This window comes from Aplysia californica, unplaced genomic scaffold (genome assembly GCF_000002075.1).
Source record: "Aplysia californica isolate F4 #8 unplaced genomic scaffold, AplCal3.0 scaffold00171, whole genome shotgun sequence".
Lineage (NCBI taxonomy): Eukaryota > Metazoa > Mollusca > Gastropoda > Aplysiida > Aplysiidae > Aplysia > Aplysia californica.
This window is the reverse complement of record NW_004797441.1, coordinates 466,486-487,990: the sequence shown is the minus strand read 5'-3', so window position 1 is coordinate 487,990 and position 21,505 is coordinate 466,486. Positions and strand designations below refer to the sequence as shown.

General features: G+C 41.6%; 1 protein-coding gene across 1 annotated transcript in view; it reads left to right on the top strand.

The window, feature by feature from the left end:
• Positions 1-1,962: 1,962 nt before the first annotated feature.
• LOC101848202 (solute carrier family 23 member 1) overlaps positions 1,963-21,505 on the top strand; it is a 24,178-nt gene continuing 4,635 nt past the window's right edge. Inside the window, exons 1-12 of the mRNA XM_005098048.1 lie at positions 1,963-2,181; positions 5,526-5,683; positions 6,464-6,558; positions 8,324-8,412; positions 10,445-10,626; positions 11,012-11,132; positions 11,780-11,931; positions 12,401-12,555; positions 18,886-18,989; positions 19,643-19,772; positions 20,599-20,742; positions 21,102-21,197. Of these exons, the coding sequence (XP_005098105.1) occupies positions 2,053-2,181; positions 5,526-5,683; positions 6,464-6,558; positions 8,324-8,412; positions 10,445-10,626; positions 11,012-11,132; positions 11,780-11,931; positions 12,401-12,555; positions 18,886-18,989; positions 19,643-19,772; positions 20,599-20,742; positions 21,102-21,197 (1,555 nt within the window). The 5' untranslated portion in view covers positions 1,963-2,052. The remainder of the gene's footprint in view (positions 2,182-5,525; positions 5,684-6,463; positions 6,559-8,323; positions 8,413-10,444; positions 10,627-11,011; positions 11,133-11,779; positions 11,932-12,400; positions 12,556-18,885; positions 18,990-19,642; positions 19,773-20,598; positions 20,743-21,101; positions 21,198-21,505) is intronic.

Genomic DNA, 21,505 nt, shown 5'->3' with positions numbered 1-21,505 from the left:
TAGCATCTACTCTGGGAAGTGGATATCCAAGCCACCCCTAACTGCCCCAGTCCTCCCTGCCTCCTACCCCCCCCCTCTCTGATCTCTTGTTTCTTCCTCTGTCTCTCCCCTCCCTCTCACTTTCTCTCCCTCTGTATGTCTGTCCTACCCCCCCCCCTCAACCCCTCAAACCCCCTCACAGCCTTAATGTCATCGAGCGTCCTTAGCAGGGAAACACATTATTCAGGCCCCATTGAATGATTTTCTCTAGTTGAGGCCACTGATAACGATACCATTCAGAGACACTGAATTTGGCAAATAGAAAATAAGAGAACAGCTCCAGACTAATGCTGCGACCAGCGACATTAGGGGGAACGAACCTTCCCATGTAATCACTCTTCGTGTTTTTCCAATACCGGTGCCATGCAATATATCGGGTCCTTCAAACGCTTCTATACTGTTGTAACGGAAAATGAACGTAAAGGATTATTGTTGAATGACAAGAAAACAGACTCGTAAGCAAATGTGAAAATATAAAACAAGTTCAACAGTTTGAAAATCTATTGGATATTTAACAACATCTTATGCTAAATGGTTCACAGAAATAAACTAGTGAATTTCAATAGTTAAAAGATAGTTTCAATAAGATGAGCCCAAGCCTGAAAAATAGAAATATTTCACTGATTACCAAAATGAAAGTTTTATGAGGTTATATTTTGGTCACCTCTTTAATCTATGTCTGATTCTAGACATAATCTGCGTGCAACTGCGTCCTTGGTTTCATTCTATTTTTGCTACAACTGGCTTCCTCCGGAGGACGGTAGCCTGCCGCATGCAGTCAGATATGTGACGACCTCTTTAAGTCTGGTCCATAGAACATCTGGTCAGGGTCGGGTATTGTCTTGCAGCGGCGGTTCGCGATACAGGTCTCGGTGCGAGCACTCGAATAGTGCGTGTTGTAAGTCGTCAGGAATGACACAACGTACTTACTTACTTACTTGGTTTGAGAATAGGCACCATTACGGTCGGCTTAGGTTTTACCTTCACTCCAACAGAATCATGGACTCGAGTGCGCTCCCATTTGTTGGTGACAATTTATCGCGTCGTGCATGTCTTCGCCAAAGTCAGACCTATGAATTTCTATATTTGCTTTGTCCATTCGACCGCCTTGGTTGGCAAGGGCATCAGCGCGATCGTTGCCACAGAGATTGCAGGAGCCTGTTATCCATTGATTGTGGATATGGCTGTATATTTTGCAGCAGCGATATGTAGCAATCCACGAGTCATCATCCATTTTGGTTTTGACTGCAGTCACACCTGCTGTAAATTTCCGTACAAGTGATTGCGAGTCTGTGTAGAGATGAATTCCTTGGTGGCTGTTCTGATGGACACTGAAGCGCATACAGCATTGCGGCTGATCCCCCGTTGTAAATACGGACAGTTTTTCCTGTTGGTATTTTCATTTCCGTTTCCTTTCCACTACTATTGTTTCTTCAAGCTGTCACAGTTAAGGTCTTTAACATGTGCACGCGCGTGTATAATGATGTGTGCGTCTGCGGTGAGGGCTAGCTAAGATGTGGGCAGAGAATAGAGAGCATGTAGCTGTGTGTGTGTGTTTTCGGGGGGGGGGGGGGGGGGGAGATAGATGGGGTGATGGTGGAGGGGGGGTGGAAGGGGGATCGATGTGACTGACAATTGGCCAGAGTCGATTGGGCACAGCTCTAATCCAGATCACTTTGTGAAAAATTCGACTTGGATTAGAAGCTCGAGGGGGTTCTAGAAAACAACCCATAGACAGAGTAAAAAATTTGATAAATGGGGTTAGTAACCTGAAGTTGTGGAACAGTGATTCTCTTTTGGAAAAATTGACCGGATAACCGGATTTGGAAAATTCCAATCTCATTTACTGATAAGCGCCAGACTTTGCGTCAACCGACACTATAAAAATCTTACTGCAGTAGGATTCAGGTGTCAGACCAACTTTGATCATCAACAAATCCCCTTACAGGCTACAGAAACACGCAGTCAAAACAAACCTTACGAGATAAACGAAACGGTCACGAGTAATTAGAAATGACTCCCAAGGACGAAGTAAGTCGCGCATCCGAAAGCTGTGAAAAAAACAAAGACGGCAAAGATGGAATGCTTTACCGCGTGGATGACAACCCTTCGTGGATCTTGTGCATTCTTTTAGGATTTCAGGTAGGAGGGGACGATGGCTGTGGTAGATTTTTGGCGAAACACCAGGCGAAGTACCAAGGGTGTGTTTGGTGTCATGGGAATACTATTTGCCTTGCACGCAAAAGACAAGAGCTCGAATACCGCGCAAGGAAGTGTTTTTTCTTCTATATATCAAATACAATGGGATTCCCCCCCCCCCCCCAAAAAAAAAAAAATAGATTTAAAAAAATCCCAGTTTTTTCCCCTGAACATCTCGCATTGTACTAAAATATTTTAACCTGGAAGAGATATAATTCATTCAAATGGAATTTGTTCATAACAAAATTCATCACGAAGAAACATATTTTCGAAAACGGATATGGCTTTTATAACCCCCCCCCCCCCCCAAACCCACCTATAAACGCAAAATGCACCAGTTTAAAAGGTCTTGTTAGGACAGTCATGAAATAATTGTTTTTCCCCATTTCTTTTCCTTTTAAGATCTAATTTGTGCGCCGCTGTAACATTTAAACAATATTTCTTTTCTCTCACAGAGTTTAAAAACATATTTTTAAAATCCAGGAATTCCAAGAATCAATGTTCTATATCATAATGTCATATTTTGGACTCGACACATTTTACGGGTCGTGGTGGCCAAATACAAAGATCCACCCAACTATGAGGGCTTAAAGCTACACACCCTGTACACCTTACAACATGGAGTTGTTTCTAGAGACTACATGGGTGACGGGCAGGGTTGCCCAGTAGACGGCATTTGTGGAATTAACATATCCTGAAAGGTGAATAATGCACCTTGCCAAGAACCCAAATGTCATCGAGGAAATGTTCATGCTTTTCAAGACGATCGAGGAACCATGAACACATTTCTATCCTCAGATCCATGTCAGCTTCGTGAACAGGAAAATGGTTCTGTCATAAACGAAAATCTGCCTGAGAATGCGGTCCGTTGAGATGTAAGAAAATCCTAGCTGCAGACATCGTCCACGGACAGACGTCTCAAGGAACTCATCCACTAAATTCTGCACCCTGGGGAAGTTAAAGTTAAAGGGGTGCGAACGGCGTGTGTTTTACCTGAAGTGGTCATTTTGTCTGGGAAGTTTTAGTTCTGATTCTGTACAGATCCTAACTAATGGATCATTTCCGCCTTTGACATCAAAGAAGGCCTCAGCTTTAACATTATTTCCGCACCTTGAGCTTACAAAATGAGTTGGTGGTGAGGTAAAGTTCAATACAAAAAGCTCTCTGCTCTTTATACTAATCTTAACCATGACCTCAGAAGACAAAAGAAACTTGAGAAAAACTATCTGCAAACTTCTGTTGGTCTTGTAGATTACTGTAGCTTGCAATATGACGCAATATTTGGGACTTTTAGTAGTAGGCCTAATGCGAATTAGTGCGTCATGCTACAAACATGGGGACATAGCTGAAAATGGGCTGTTTTTCTGCGTGTCATGTGGAGCAAAACTATTCTCTGGATTTATCTAAAATGAATATCAACCAACGTTTTTTTATTTCCGAATATTGAATACATATTATTAGAAACTCAAAACTTCAGTGTGGAGGAAAACATTTACCAAAAAAAGCAGTAAAGTTGTTTTTTTCCGACTCTATATTTTCTTTTTAAAAAAAATCTACAGTATGTTATTTAGATCTAGCATGGATTGGCTTTGACAAACAGGGTGTCTTATATGATCGAAATTCACTAGGTGTTATATTAACACTCACAGTGTTGTACAACTTCTTACTCAGCAGAGAAATGGTAATTTGGTAATTTTGAGATTTGAGTTCCGTGAATCCTCGACGGTGCAACCCACTGAGAGAAAGAGTAATGTGGCATAGAGAACACCAACATGCCATTCTCCCCTCGGATGTGAACTCCCACTTCACTTAAATCGCTCAAGCTTGAAAGGCGCTGGAAAGGAACTGAGCTAAGGGCAATTCCCACCTAAGTCTGGCCCTGGTACTAATATAATATGCAGTCTATTGCGGATACGTTGATGTACTCGGAGATGGGAAAAAAAGAGATCAACTCATCCGACTTCAACTTAACCGTTGGTATCACGAAACCAAGGGTCATATCTAACAAAATATTTCCCTTTTAGTAGGCTACTTTGGTAAAAATGGTGGCGACAGGAAAGGTTAACCCTCTCACTGCAGCCGATTCCGTTGTTTTCTTCAGTACGGCGAAACTATCCCTTTTTGACATATTCGTTATTCTCACAATGTGCAATGTCTGTTATAAATGAAATATTGGTCACTATAAAAGCCCTGAGCGAAAAGAACGTTTTACACCACTAAGTTACAGAGGAGAGAAAAGTAGAGTACTTTTTTTAGTTGGGTAGGTTTTTCAGAGGTTTCACTGTATTTTTCATGGATATTGTCTTGGCGTGTACCATACTTTTTGGCTTTGAAAGGAGGGGAAGCAATAATGAACGTGGTTATTGTGTCGTGGTACTAAATACATGCATTCACCTACTCTTGCTCTCCGCTCACAGTTTCATTGAAGTATTATGTAGGTCTATTATTGGGCGTTGATCGGCTCCTGATCTACATAACTGCACTTGTACGTTAAGTATCACCAGTAAGACATATAAAGAGGCGCATGCAAAAAATGTTAATCAATACAACCTTTGTATACTTTCAGTCGGGGGTTAATAAAAAGCACTTTAACTCTAACGTATTTACACTTGAACTCAACTTAACCGTTTAACTTTAATAAATGTACAGAAGAAGAAGTGGTGGGGCCCAACAAAAATATCAACTTAACCGAAGATCAGTACGAGCGAGTTCAACACAAGTGGAGTCGACCGTATATTGTTTATATAGGTTTCTGAAGTCCAGTGGTTTGCTTCTTTGCCTTGCCAGCACAATTAATACGTGAGGTGAACTCCCATGTGAGGAAGGTACTGTTTCGAGGGAAGGACTTCCGTAACGAGCGACCACCTCAACAAACGCAATAAAGAAAAGACCTAACCCTCACCCTAACCCAAACTCTAACCCTAACCCAACGAACACTATAAAGAAGAGATTTAACCATAACCCTTTCCCAAACCCTAACCCTAACCCTAACCCAAACCCTAACCTTACCCCTACCCCGACCGCGAACCCGACCCCGACCCTACCCCTACGGTGCCCCTAACCCTACCCCTACGCCTCTAGTCTGATCTGTCTCAAAATGGTCATTCGTTACGGAAGTCCTCCCGTATCGAGTACCTGCTTTTCTCTGCTGGGATTTTGTACTAGGGTCTCAAGAAATTACGCTTGTGTTGTAAGGGGTAGTAAAACATAATATAGGCCTTATATATGATTTATAATCAAATTTTGTCCGCCCCGCCCCCCCCCCCCGCACCCAACCCTCCCCACAGCACTACCTGACTGCTTTTGGCTCCACCTTGTCCGTGCCGCTGATTCTGGCCGGCCCACTGTGCATGGGCGGCGACACAGTGGGGCTCAGTGAGCTCATAGCCACCATGTTCTTCGCTTCTGGAATCACCACCATTTTACAAACCAGTATCGGAGTGAGGTTAGATCTATTCGTTGTTCCAGCATGTCAAAGAACAATGCCTATTTTGTTCGAATTTAGAAACTTAACAAAGAAGTCTCAAAGCGAATTATTTTTTGACATGTCACTGTTCTGTCACTGTAAGTTGATGTTATGCTCTTTAGAGCCTGTTAAATTTGATATACAGGGTGTCAAAGAATAAGAGGACTAATAAAATAAAAGCGCAACAACTCTGTCATCTTAGCACTAATCTCAACAAATCATCGAACAAACAAATAAAAGTCAACAAAAGAACCGTTAGATTTGTCAATACTTAGAAAATCAATTTACATGTTCGAGAAATACATGCATCACGTTTTAACAATTTCGAGTAAGACTGCAACTTCTTAACATTCAACCATTATGACTATCTCCCTACTGAAAAAGACACCAAAATACAACAAAATCAACCTGAATGAATTACAACACTTTAATTCCTAAAAATTAAATTAATTTTTTTTTCGTAGTAGGCTATTACTTTGACAAAATTGACTCCCCCTTGGCACGGCGATCTGTTGAAATAAATACAAAGAGGACCGCCCCTTTTAGATTTGCAGACATCCGATATCAGGAAGGTTATGTGATTGTCTGAGCACCCGCGTGCTTATGTCTTTGAGTGCGCCCGCATGGATTTGTGTGTGAGTGTGTGAGTGTGTGTGTGTGTGTGTGTGTGTGTGTGTGTGTGTGTGTGTGTGTGTGTGTGTTCGCGCGCGCACGCGTGTGTGTGTCCTTTTTGCTTTAAATTCCCACTGTCTGCTTCAGGCTTCCCATTATTCAAGGTGCAACCTTCGCTCTCCTGGCTCCTACACAAAGTATTCTCAGTCTCCCGGAATGGACATGTCCCAGCAATATTTCAGGTCAGTAACCCCAGTCCTGTGCACTTAAACATTCTCTTCACATCTATCATTTTAATAGGTTTTTTTTTACATCACTCTTAGAAAACGTGTGAAGTTTTGATCGGGAAAAAATAGATATTTTTGTAACTCTTAGAGTCAACATCCATCAAATCCATATAGGAGGAGCTATAGTGCGGTCAAACATTCGTAGTGCAACTTATCTTCAAATATCTCTTTAATTGGTGAACGAAAATCTCTCTCAAACTTCGCACAGCAGTTTGTATCAATTTGTCTGAACTTAATCGTATTTTATCCAAAACATTTTAGCCTAGTTTCTTCATAAATGTATTTTAAAAATACTGCAAATCTCCGTCACGCGGAAAATGGGATTGTTCACAGCACTTCCCGCTTCTCACACACATGTTGCATACGCACACCAATGACACTTTTTAGGGGCAAAATCTGTTACTAGAAATTAATTTTATAGTGAAAACTTTTTGCACTAAAGGTGGTCAAAACAATCGCACAATAAGCATAATGTCGAGAATAAAAAATAAAACACGAGACGGACTTGCTTTGAAAAGCGATATTGTTCCAGCTGCCAAACTTATAATCTACAGAAGCCACCACTGGGATCGTTAATTAGTATGTATTGCGGAATTTTCTAGAATACAGCTAACAGGTGCTTAAAAAAGTATTGATCTGTGAGGACAAATTGGTACAAGTCATTGTGCAAAAGCTGGAGACTTTATTTTCGATAGTTGAGGAAGTAATTGACAATAAGTTGCGCCACGAATTTTTCCCCTCACTATTATAGATTGTTGCGACCTTAGCACTACTATCAACGTTCTATTATATTATGCATCCTGGAAGTGTATATTTTTTGGGACAATGTATGTTTGCATATGTGTGCATGTGTGTATGTGTGTGCGCGCGCGCGCGCGCGCGTGTGTGTGTGTGCGTGTGTTTGTGTGTGTGTGTTGCTCTCGCTCGCGTCGCGCGAGAGAGTGAGAGCGCGTGTAGTGGAAATGAACTTCATGTATATGTTTGTATATTATGTATAATATCTAACACACACGCCCGCACACACACATAAAAACAAATATTATATATATATATATATATATATATATATATATATATATATATATATTTATATATATATATCTTGTCTTGCACTTGGCGAAAATATACCCATCTGTCTTGAATAGAAGTCGAGAATTTGCGATTGGAGGAGATGAGGGTTGCCTGGTGTGAGAAATAAAATTAGTGAGAAAATGGCTGCCAAAATTTGGTGACTTCCAAAGCTTGAGTGTAATTGGAAATGAGAAATTTACATTGTTCATGCTTTCAATCAAAGTTTTTCTCTAAAATCCACCCAGAAATGTGTTTTTAGGCCATAATAAAAGGCGTTGAGCCAAAAGAATATTTTTTTTAAAAATTGCCCAACGCCCAGGAAAATGTTGGTTTCTTGGATTTCACTGTTTTGACGAGCGCCTGATTTCTCCATGATGCCTCACACACACACTCACACAGACACACACACACAGACACACACACACACACACACACACACACACAGACACACACACTCACACACACACACACACACACATATATATAATATATATGTGTGTGTTGTAAGTTCATTCACCTTCAGTTCATAGGTATCAAATGTTTTTCTTGTTCCTTTAGAGTTTGAAGGTATTTTAGTACATCAATCAGCAATTTCTTTTCCAAAAATATTTAATGTAACGTGAAATGTTTGCTTTCTCGTCAACGATAGCTTCAAACATCAGCGACTGTGTGGGTGGAAGTGGCAACTCCTCGGTGTGCGCTGATCCACGGGAGCTGTGGTACCCTCGAATTAGAGAAGTGAGACAAACTAATCTTTTTAGATGTGTGGATGGCGTTGCTATGTTGTCTTTGAAATAAAATAAAATGGTTTAATGGGCGTAATTTGATGTAAAAAAGAAAAGGGATTTGTGGTGGCATTCCTCCTACCGAAATTCCGGCTCTGCAGCCATTAGGTCACACGATTTAGTGATTTCTGTCGCGAAGCCAGGGTCAATGGTGGGGGTGGAGATTATAGGGGTTATTCTTGGGTAGGAAACACTTCTCTCTGTTGCCTTTCAATTCTGCAATGAACAACGCCGGTAAAAGTTCTTCAAAACTAATATGTGATCTATGATTCTCTCTCTAGTTGGGGGTACTAATTTTGCTGAATTTCTTAACCCTATCCGAACGCCCTGGGGTCATTTTGTACCTTCAAAGTTGTATTCTTCACTTTTTAGAATACTTCCAGTTCGAACATCTCTTTGAAACTTTCAGTGTTTCTCAAATCATCATTTTGAAAGACTGCTATGCAAAGCGTACGGGTTGGATTAACAAGTAAATTTCCTCTTTGGAAAATGGCGGCACAGAGTTCCCCACGTCCTATGGATACGATAGTAAAGCACGACGTACGGATATGATTAATTAACATCTTACTCCATTTTCGTCTGCCAGGTTGTTTTTGGATGTTCTCTGTTCACTGGTTTCATCTCAGTGCCTTTCCAGTTATATTTGTCTTTGATTTTCTTAACAAGTGTCCGAGCCTTCATCTTCTTCTCTCTTTCGCTTTCTGTTACATTTTTTTCTTTCATGTATTCCCTCTAAAATCCCTCGGTGACGACAGAATCAAACCATTGCACGCTCAAACTGTTTTTTAACCATCCAATGATGAAGGTCTGAAGCTTGCTCTCAAAACTCTTCGTTAATAAACAGGTGTCGTCTCTTCAGAGCGAAACAGATTTTTCCATTGCCCCTGAATAGTGCCAGCTTGGTGCGCTTGGCCCATTTTTTTGGGCTCTTGCATTTCTTTCGTAGCAATAAAAGCTTGTCTTGCTTGCCAAATGTTCGCCACGATATCTTCGTCAGTAACATATTGATATCACTACTTACGTCTGTAGTGTAGCAGATTGGTGCTTTGCCGTGGTACGAGGGAGACTTCAGTTCGATTCCTAAGGGGTGAGATTTCTTATTGAGTATCTCGGTCTTTCTGCTGGGACGTTGACAGGCAGGTTCGAAGATCGCCTTATAAGATTTATAATTATCTTAATACTGTCGATAGGGGTGTAAAATACCTACATTTTTAGTGATAACGCTCTCTGGGGTAGTCGTCCAGAGGACTTAAACTCCACAGCAGGGGTCTTAAACACGCAGCCAGAGGGCCAACTGAGGCCCACTGAACGATATTTTGCGGCCGCTTCTTGGCCTCAACGTTTGGCGTTCGTGTGGCTAGCACGTTTCTTTCACTCGGCAAAAATGAGGTGGAGGTGGAGCTATGCAAGAGCAAGCAGTGCCAGGTCTTTGACTGCAAGGAGTAGGTTAGAGAAACCTACGTTCTGAAGCACCGTTTTGTTCGGAGCTGCAATTAATAAATATTGAGAAGATTAGATCAGTTGTACTTAACATCTTTTTTGATGGAATTTTCGATGTGGCCCGGGCTCACTCAGACATTACCGCGGGTAATTTCAGTTTGAGACCCCTAATCTACAGCATTGGTTAAGGAATCCAGTACCTAAAGCCCCCTTGGTGATGAATGAAACATTAATGTAGGTTAGCTAAAAAGGCTGTACCGCGGGTGGAAGCTGTAGAGATTTTCTTTTTTTTTGGGGGGGGCGGAAGCTACTGATACTGTTTGAATAAATCATGCCTTTATGTTAAATTTGACATTATGCATACTTAAACATACTTTTCCCTTAGCCATAAATCTTTTATAGGGTGTTAAGCATGTTTTAACACAAAATTACCTCATTTCCAATTTTATTGCAATGTGAAATAATTACTTGTCTGGTGTTATTTGATGTATAGATATGTATTATTAAGACTACAGGCCAATAACATCATAATACGTGTGTCACAGGTGCAGGGTGCCATATGTGTGGCTTCGTTATTTCAAGTGGTTATTGGCTGTTCTGGTGTCCTGTCCTTCTTCTTGCGATATATTGGACCTCTGACCATCGCTCCCACCATCACTCTCATTGGCCTCAGCCTCTTCGAGGTGGCGGCTTACAAGGCGTCCTCTCATTGGTGGATCTCTATCACGTGAGTGAGGGGTGTGGTTGAGAAGGAATGTGGGAAAATATAAACCAGCATAAAACAAAACAAAATAGCATGTTCTAGCGCGAGCACCTTTGAATTGATTATTTACGAGCAAACTTTCCACGGGCCGTTTAAATGGAATTGGCAAGTATGAGAATCTTGCACAGATCTATCAGTATATATAGATACATCTATATTAATATCAACATTTTCTTGTTTTAACTACCCCCCCCCCCCTTTCCCTCCATCACTCCTCTATCTCTCCCCCCCCTCCTCCCCCTCCTTCTCCTTCACCTTCTCACTACCCGTTCTCGTCCTCACACTTCCGTATTGGTTAGCAGTTCTCCATTATTAGCATGCATCTTTTTTCCTCCTATTTTATCCCCAGGACAATTGTTCTCATAGCCATATTTTCCCAATACTTGAAGAACATAGACATCCCAGTTCCAAGCATGAACAGGGGTAAATCTTGCTCTGTAATACGGCTGCCCGTCTTCAAGCTCTTCCCGGTACGTATTGCATAGCTGGGGATACGGATATGTTTGATTAGTTTGGTGTGCATATTGGTTTCGTGGGCCTACAACTCACAGTGCCCTGAGCATAATTCACAAACAGAAGCAAACAGAACAAATCATACTCCTCCTGCTTGTCTAAAAAAAAATACCCCCCCCCCCAACCGGAAAAAACCCAGATGTGTTTGTTTTATTAGGTTGAAAGTTGTCATAAGTTCCCTGTCATTAGTATTTTTTAAACAAATTGGCTATTATTTAAAGTTATTTTATTTTAATGTTAATTCTTACGAATAGAAAAGAAATGCTTTTATATATATGGCATTCAAAATATTCTCCCCCAAACATATTATCATACATCATAGCATGTGTCTCACCGGATGTATAAATATGATCTTAATCTAGTAGTGTGATAAGTAGGCGCTTCACCTTGGACGAAAAAAATGAGTTTAGTTCTCTCACAGAGACAATATTTTCTCTATTATGTCTGTCTTTCGCAGACAGCATGGGATAGCCCTGGCAGGCAGGGAAGAAAAAGTCAACCTCCTAAATGATATTCTGAACTGTATCGATGTCATTATTAGTTATTTTACTTCGTCTCACGAAGACTCCCCCCCCCCCCTTTTCTCATTTGACATGATTTTCAGGTGCTAATCGCAATGGTCTTGTCTTGGCTTTTGTGTCTGGCCTTGACCTTAGGAGGCGCTCTCCCTGATGAGCCTGGTAGCTGGGGATACATGGCGAGAACTGACGTGTCTTCTTCTGTGTTGGCAGACAGCCCGTGGATACGTATTCCATATATATATATATATATATATATATATGTGTGTGTGTGTGTGTGTGTGTGTGTGTGTGTGTGTGTGTGTGTGTGTGTGTGTTATGTATAGAGGGGGGAAAAAGGGGGGGGGAGATGCATGTCTGACCATCTATCATGTGTATGTTTGATTGGGTGTGTATGTGTATGTTTGTGTGTGTATGTGTATGTTTGTGTATGTTTGTGTGTGTGTGTGTGTGTGTGTGTGTGTGTGTGTGTGTGTGTGTGTGTGTGTGTGTGTGTGCGCGTGTGTGTGTGTGTGTAAGTAAATGCGTTTGTGCGTAAGCACGCGCGGGTGTGTGCATGTGCGGCAGGAAAGGTGAGGGTGGTCAGCAGCGGAGTCAGGACCACAGTTTGCTACAGTGGTTAAGTCGAACCTATCACTAGACAGTTTGATGAACTTTGATGTGAGGCTGGGCTGAGAAAGCCTAGATGTGAGGCCATCTTTTTCTTTTTCAGGCCAGTGGGGTATGCCGACGGTGAGCGCTGGTGCGGTGTTTGGCATGCTGGCTGGGGTGCTTGCCTCCATGATGGAGTCCGTTGGAGACTACTACGCTTGTGCCAGACTAGCTGAAGCACCACCCCCACCCCCAAACGCTGTCAATCGAGGTAAGCTTCACCCCTGTCCATTTGTCTGTCTGTCATTTTGTCTTTCTGTCTTTCTGTCTCTGTCTCTCTCCGCCTGCCTGCCTGCCTGCCTGCCTGCCTGCCTGCCTGCCTGCCTGCCTGTTTATCTGTCAGTCTGCCTGCTTGTCTGCCTGTCCCCCCCCTATCTCTTTCTCTCTCTCTCTCTCTCTCTCTCTCTCTCTCTCTCTCTCTCTCTCTCTCTCTCTCTCTCTCTCTCTTTCTCTTTCTATCTCTCTTCCGTTCGTAAATTGTTTTCGAAGAACAGCATGCTCTTTTATCTCCTTCAACTCACTTCAAAATCCAAGCCAGCATTTTCATCATAAGACACCAGAACTGATTCCTAATGCTTGATCGTCTGGAAAACAATAGTGAGGGGCAGTAACTTACTACTTCTTCCATAAAAGTGCAGAACTTCGAGTTGCCTCATGGAAGCATAGAGGATTTTGACACTTTCCGCCTTGAGTAGCTCACTTCCATGGTTACAGTGATGTTGTAGAGTAATCATAATTTAACATTATAAGTACCCACTTTCAGTATTCCATAACGAGTACTGTAATGGTCAGTATATCGGTATCGTCTTATGCATGTGAAAAGTCATTTCGCAAAGTAAAGGAACTGCTCAGTTCAAGGACAGTGCTAGTGCATCATGACCCGCAGTTACCATTAATCCTAGCAACTGATGCCAGTATTAAGGGACTAGGAGCAGTGATTTCCCACAAAATGCCAAGTGGAGAAGAAAGGCCTATCGCCTTTGCTTCGCGGACTCTCACAAAGGCAGAAACAAATTATGCCCAGATTGAAAAGGAGGCACTAGGAATCATGTTTGGAATCCGCAAGTTTCACCAATACCTCTACGAAGATCCTTTACGCTGATCACTGATCATAAGCCTCTTCTTAAGATTTTTGGACCTAAGACAAACCTACCTGCGATGGCTGGTGCCAGGATCCAAAGATGGTCATTGGAACTCACCAGTTACCAGTATGAAATCCAGTACAGAAGAAGTGAAGATCACTGCAATGCAGACATGCTGTCAAGACTGCCACAAAAGGGAACAGAGTCAGAGAATGAAAAGGACAAATTAGTATATTTTTCTTACATCAATGACATGCCTATCTCTGCAGCTGACATTGCAGAAGAAACAAGAAAAGATGCAGTATTGTCAAAGGTGCTGCAATATACACTGACTGGATGGCCAAATTGCACAGAGGATGACAATCTCAAGCCATTCTTTCAAAGAAGGAGGATATTACCACAGAGGCAGGAGTTCTTCAGTGGGGCCTGAGAGTAATCATACCTCAGAAGTATAGTAACAGAATACTATATGAACTACACGAAGGACATCTCGGAATGACCAATACCAAAGCAATGGCTCGTTCATATGTATTTTGGCCAAAAATAGATCTAGACATTGAGAAAATGCTCCTGTATTCGCGTGGACGTTTCCGTCAAAACCATGGGAACGGATTCATGTAGATTTTGCGGAGTACGAAGGTCAGAAATATGTCGTGTTGATCGATGCTTACTCAAAATGGCTTGAAATAATACCGATGACAACAACGGCAGCACAGAGAACAAATGATGTGCTCAGACAGATCTGTGCAATTCATGGATTGCCTGTCACACTTGTCAGTGATAATGACCCACCATTTAGGTCAAGTGAATTTGAAGAATTTCTTCAGAAAAATGGTGTACAGTGTAACATCACAGCCTTACATGCCTTAAACAAACGGATCTGCTGAGAGACTTGTTCAGTCATTTAAGAGACTTATGAAATCATCGAGCCCAGGACAAAGTGGACCGCAGAGACTGTCCAAAATCCTGTTAAAACTTCGATCAACGCCTCACATGATGACTGCCAAAGTCCAGCAGAACTCTTATTCAAAAGAAAGATAAGAATCCGGTTGGACCTGATGAAGCCTGATCTCGTGTCTAACATGCGTCACAAGCAAGAAGCTCAGGCACAAGAAAAAATCCTCCGTGAATTTCAGCCTGGTGACCCAGTCAAGGTCAGAAACAACAGGCCAGGTGTAAACAGATGGACAAACGGAGTGATATTACAGAGACTGGGAACCCACAGTTACTCTGTTCGTGTAGGTGGAACGGTGCGACACTGTCATATCAACCAGCTGCAGTCTGCTCCAGACTCAACTGCAGATATCAACGAATTACCGCCTCCGCTACCTACCGTCCCAATGCTACCAATGGGTCAGGATGAGGAACCAACGGTACCACCATCAAGTGTTAACCCTGACACAATCCAAGACGCCACTCAAAGACAAGCGTCACCACAACGATCACCACCAAGACGTTATCCAAAACGTGTCAGAAGACCAGTTCAAGGAATGGACTTATAACTCTCTACACTAAAGTGAAAGGACTGTCAAAATCATAAACATTCTCAGTGAAAGAATGGACACTTTAACTCTCTACCTAAAAGTGAATGGCCTATTTTAAGGATAAACATTCTTAGTGAATTAATTTCAGATGTGCTATTTAATATTAGTGACATGAAACAAATCATACCAAGGGACTGACCTCTGAAGTGATAGTTTTGTTACAAGTTATAAGTGATTAATTTCCTTGCATCATAAGGTGCGCATAATAATATTACCTTACTATTGTTTTCAGTGAAACAAAGTAAAGCCTATCACAGATCTGAAGAAGTCAGTTGTAATAGAATTCAAATGAAAAATTTCGATCAACTTCGGTATTATTGTTACAGAACCAATAAGGCTAGAATTACTAATTATGAATGTCCCTGATAGGTTAAAGAACACGTAAATATTTTTGAAAACATTTGAAAATTTTAAGAAAGGGAGGAATGTTGTAGAGTAATCATAATGTAACATTATAAGTACCCACTTTCAGTATTCCATAACGAGTACTGTAATGGTCAGTATATCGGTATCATAGAGAGCAAGAAAAGAGTAACACACTAACACACACATACACAGAGAAGAACAAAAAAGATGTCTAGCCTACGGCAGCACAAGCCACAGTCATGTAAATTTTAAGTCTTATATTAAACTCTGGAGCACAACCCGAGAAGTTGTTTCATTTATTAATGTTTAATGTTGTTGGTGTTCTTGGACTGTTTGCAAGTAGAATACACAACAAGTGACACCAGCAACTTAGTTTTAGTCAAGAGTTTTAAGTCACTTGCAACACAACAGGTCATAATATAAGTGTCGAAGATTAGAGGTGTTACTAGAGAGTAACAAACACGAAAAAGGAGAACAGACCAGGGCGATACATATTTGATAGGAAAAAAGGAGAAAACCACACCAGAGCACCCGACTGCCACCCACTATCAGCCCGCCTGTGTCGTTTATCGTTGTCTTTGGGAAATTCATAAATTGTAATTTTTCTCAACGCACCCTTTTTGGCTAGCATGGCCAGATTCACAATTCTGAAAAAAACCCATGGAAAACATTATTCCCATGGCAAACTCTTGAAAACCACTGGGTCATAAATGTATCTAGATCTAGATAGTGGATCATTGTGTCCTTGGGAAAGGCACTTTTACACAAAGTTTCCCCCACCTTACCCAGATGTGAATGGGTACTCGGCGACAGACAGCGTAAGATCTTGTCAGTATGTTAGTGTTTTAGCGCCCATATGACAACTTGCACTGTATGCTTTTCAAGAAGTTGAGATTGTTTAAGAATGCTCTCAGGTCTGCTGCTGCTGCTGGGATGATATACCGATTGTGAAGCGCATAGAGCTTGCTTTGAGTGGGAATTTGCACTATACCAATGCTATCTATTATGTCATCATTATTATTAGAACTACGTCTCGGTCTTTGCTATTAGTCATATGCTTTGAACTCCATATGTACATCATTTATGAACCACAACTGGCAATGAATATGCTGAATATTGTCACACACAATTGCACGCACATAAACTTGTATTTTATTTTTCCGACATGCCTGTGCTTTGGCGCATCAAAACTCACAAACGAGCAGGTGTCAGACCTGTTAATTAGGTAATGACTCATACGAAAGCTACAATAACAACAAACGTACAGAAGAGAAAAAAACAACAACAAAACAAAAACATTTCTAAGTTATACTAAAACAAAGTTTTTAAAAATAATGTCTATACATTTGACAACAACAAAAAAGACCGTAGGGAGCTAATGATGATGAAGCGACTGTTTTCATTTATGCGGGCTAATGTCACGAATTATTTTTTTACAGACACCACCCGATTTCATTTAAACAGTCTCTGACTTCGTCCGAATAACTCAGATCAAGACACCATTCTCTGCTACACTTTGGCCTAGAGAACCATACGCAGCTCCGTCACATGATGTAGATTGTAGATCACAGGCTAATCTATAAAACAGTAAAGCCTTTGATGACGGACCAGTGCGAATTATTCTAATTGGGTGAACTGCTGTGCACCAGTTTTTTTGGGGGGGGTTTTGCCCGCTCTTTTTTGTTCGCGTTCTGCCCATTTCGTTATTTCGTTTTTTTGTTTTTGTTTTGTTTGTTCCTCAAGTGTTTTGAATTCGCGATTTTAGTCGCCCAGTCGCGAACAGCTTGGTTTCGCAAAGTTCTCTTTAAAAAATGGCGAATATCTCGAATTCAAGTCACGCAGGAAACCCCCCACCCCACCAAACAACCTGGTATGCAGTACTTTACAGCTGATATAACTTGAATTGCCATAAGGGTCTTCTAATACGGGGTGCCCACAACGGCTGGATCAGGCCGATCGCCCAACTTGATCGCCTGAAACTGAAAACAAGCAAGTTTGTTTTTGAGGCTACCACGTCGGGCGATGGCCGATCGGCCGATCCCATCCGTAGTGGGCACCTGTATAAGGTTGTTCCTCAACTTGAGCTGTTTAGGTGAGTCTCAAGATTCTCCTCACACTTGTCTCTGTCTTATTATTGATAGGTGTGGAATTCAGAGGTCTCACTTTTTAAATAGTTCATGGGGTTCCACGTGGCTTTCATACCCCACCATAAAGATACCTACTCAATATAATGTGTCCTCTTTGACAATTGAACATTTTTATTTATAAAATCGCAAACCAATTTTCAGAACTGGTCCTGAAACAACACTACTCACCAAGTTTATGCACTTTCAAGATTGAATTTAATTTCTTTTTTTTGAGAAAAATCCAATCAAAACTCAAGAGCTCTTTTTTTAAAAGTACACGCCTTACTTCCAGTGAATAAAGACATTGCGTCCTTCTATACTGATTTTTCACTTTTTTAAAGACTACCTATCTCTCAGAATTACACCCGATCCTTCATGCACGTCTCTTTTTATAGACCTTTCCGTCCGTTGTTTTAAAATCCTGTGGGCAAACCTGAAAATAAGCTACCTTCTAACGCATACTAAGCTTCATTAATCATACAAGACTTACTCCGGTTTCAACCTGGAGGAGGGATCATGGTATCCGGTAAAAGTTGTGATGTGTTTGATTACGTTTACAGATGCAGAAACATTTCTTAAATCTTAATTAGATATGGCCACTTTCTGGGTAAATGCATGTTCCTTGCGTGAGTGCATGTGCACATTGTTGGATTTTGAGCATTGTGATCAATCTTGATTTGTCTAGTCTCGTGTCACATAATCACATTGGCAATTTAGTGTTACCACCCTACCCCTTCCATTTGCTTCTCACGAGGTGCACTCACTTTTGGGAGCCAACCACTATTGAAAACGCGTACTGTGTGTATGTGTGTGTGTGTGTGTTTGTGTGTGTGTGTTTGTGTGTGTGTGTGTGTGTGTGTGTGTGTGTGTGTGTGTGCGTGTGTGTGTGTGTGTGCGTGTGTGTGTGTGTGTGTGTGTGTGTGTGTGTGTGTGTGTGTGTGTGTAAGGGATTCTGGGGCCGTACGTGCCACGTACGTTGGGTTTTTGCAAGGGAAACGTAATAGTGTGAAAAATGGACCACGATGCTAAAGGTAAATGTTCAGGAAAAGGGATAATCTTTGTATTTGTATAGCGCATATCGACGCTCTACAGCATGCACTATTCACTTTACAACTATTTTAACCCCAGTAGACTCTCTGAGAACACTCAAAAACATTCCTTGCTTCCCGGGAAGCATACTGTGCATGCTGCAGATTTGACACCCTCAAATACTAACAAAATTATAACAAGATCGTTCACTGTCTATAGCCAGGTACTCATTTCCACCTGGGTGAAATGAGGAAATTCGTGTAAAGTGCCTTCCCGAAGGACACAACGTCGGGCGCCTGAGGGGATTCGAACCCACGATCGTACGGTTGCAAGTCCGAGAACCTAATCACTAAGCCACCCGGCTTTGAGATCCACACCTCTGTCTACTCTCCAGGCATTGCTGTGGAGGGTGTATGCTGCATCATCACAGGGCTGCTCGGGACCGGAAACGGAAGCACATCCTACAGTGAAAATGTTGGCGCCATCGGCATCACCAAAGTATGTATCTCGGGTTTTGTTAATTGTTGGAGGTCTCCGCTTCCGCTAACTTACATAAAGCCGACTGAATTGCAATCCATCCTTCCATCCATCCATCCATCCATCCATCCATCCATCCATCCATCCATCCATCCATCTATCCATCCATCCATCCTTCCATCTATCTATCTATCTATCTATTTGAGGATCGTAGGAGGATCACTTTTGCTTCCCTTGAGTACACAGGGCTTAGATATGCGTAATACTTCAGAAAGTGCAATTCTGGGATTCGAGCGTTAGTTGAAATTTCGCAGAGCCATTCATGTTGATGACCTAATGCGCCCTAGCTGCATTATCATGATGATGATGATGATGATGATGATGATGATGATGATGATGATGATGATGATGATGATGATGATATATATTTTTGGGGGAAATACAACAAGGTCCTAACTGTTTTAATACCTTCTTTATACAATGATGATGATGATGATGATGATGATGGTGAAATTACATTAACTCAAGGCTTGCCTTCCCTTCTCTGTTTTATTCCACAATGATGATATTATGATGATGATAATGATGACGATGATGTAGATGATGTGAAGTAGTGAACCCAATTCTTGCTATTTCTTGACGATGATAAATTTATGACGATGATAACTTCACAGGTAGGTAGCAGGAGAGTAGTGTTCACTGCTGGTGTCCTGCTGATACTGTTGGGCTGCCTGGGAAAGGTCGGAGCGCTGTTTGTCACCATTCCTGAACCTGTGGTCGGAGGCATGTTCATCTCTATGTTCGGTGAGATCCATAGTGCGCCTTGGTCGGTCATATAGAATAATGTATTAGTGTTTCGCTCATCGCATCTAGATTGTATAAATCATTTAGAGGCAGGCTCTTTTAACTCGGCCGGTCCTTGCCTCGGTAATTACGGCGTTCTGTGTGGTAGCGTCTTGCGTCTAGTGGTGAGACTACCAGACTCTTAATTATGAGATTTCGGGTTTGGGGGTTCGAGGTTGAGCTCTGTCCGATGTTGAGTTCCTTGGAATTTTCCCATTTGGCTCGGTCCTGTGTAGAATGAACTTTAATATTGAATTAATATAGTTTTGCAAGACTTAAGAAATGTCTCCCTTTTGAGGGGCTCGGAATTAAGTCTTTAACTTGAAGGTAAAATATATGATCATTGTCATGTTTTACACACATAAATGTCTAAGCTGTATAAGTTTAGTTTGAAGACCACATTGTGTTGTTGCTGTCGTTGTTGCTTTTGTTTTCGATCACATAGCCGCTGCGACTCTTTGCCCTTTTCCCTATTACCACGAAATAAAGCTCCGATGTCTTCTTCAGATATTTCTTTTCCTTCTTTTTTCCTCCTCTTGAATCTATATTTTCTTTTTTCTTTTCTTTTTCGTCTTCTCATATCTCGCCTCCATTAATAATTCTCTCCTTCTTTCACCCCCTCCCCCCCCCCCCCCCCACAATCTTCTCCGCTCTCACACCTCTTCGTGATTCCTCCTCCTCCGCCTACCTTAAACATGTTACCACCCCCCTATTTCCACAAACAACAACAACAGCAACAATAACAACAAACACTAATTCTCCTGATTACCACCCCGGCTTTCGCAAGGTATGATCACTGCTGTCGGTCTGTCCAATCTTCACTTCGTGGATCTGACCTCCACCAGAAACCTGTTCGTCATAGCCTGCTCCCTGTTTTTCGGCCTGTGTTTCCCTCACTGGATGTCGAAACAAAAGCACCCGATTAACGTTGGTAAGCCGATTATGCATAACAACTAGAAATCTTATGGAAAATACAAAGTAGTCCTCCTTGACAGAGACTGCAGACTGACAATCAAAATAACGGTATCCGCCATGCCATACGGATGCCAACCCTTGTCCTTCCGTGACCAAGGAACTTACACGAGAATTACAAGCAGTCCAAAAATTCGATGAAATAAAGGTAACATTAATACTGAACATTTCAAACTGTAGAGCGAAATATCTTGCATACGAATAAGAAGAAAAAAACCAGATAATATTTTTTGTTCTACCTAATCTTATTTTATTTCGAGCCGAAATACAATTTTCTACCAAAACTTATAATATAATTATGTTCGTTAAATGTTTCAGGTGTGCCCGCCGTTGACCAGATTCTGACAGTACTCCTAAGCACAAGCATGTTTGTAGGCGGTTTCATTGGCTTTTTGCTTGACGTCACTCTCCCAGGTGATTTTTTAAGAAATTTTAGTCCGCTCAAGACAAATGGTAGGCTATTGTACTGGTGATTGTTTTCATTAAAATGCAAAGGTCTGTCAAAAGCAGAATAAGCTATTTCAACAACTTATTTTCACCTGCACTGAAGGGACGGATTCGAAGTAGGACAGAGGAAACTCGAAACTCTAAGTGGTTCGAACCTTTAAAGCCCACAATTTGGATCGGATGTAATAAGAGCTCCTGGCCGCTGAGATGAAGGGAGAGCTTTGTCGAAGTTTGGGACTGACTGGGGACAGGCCTGTCGAGAGGGGTGGTCAGGG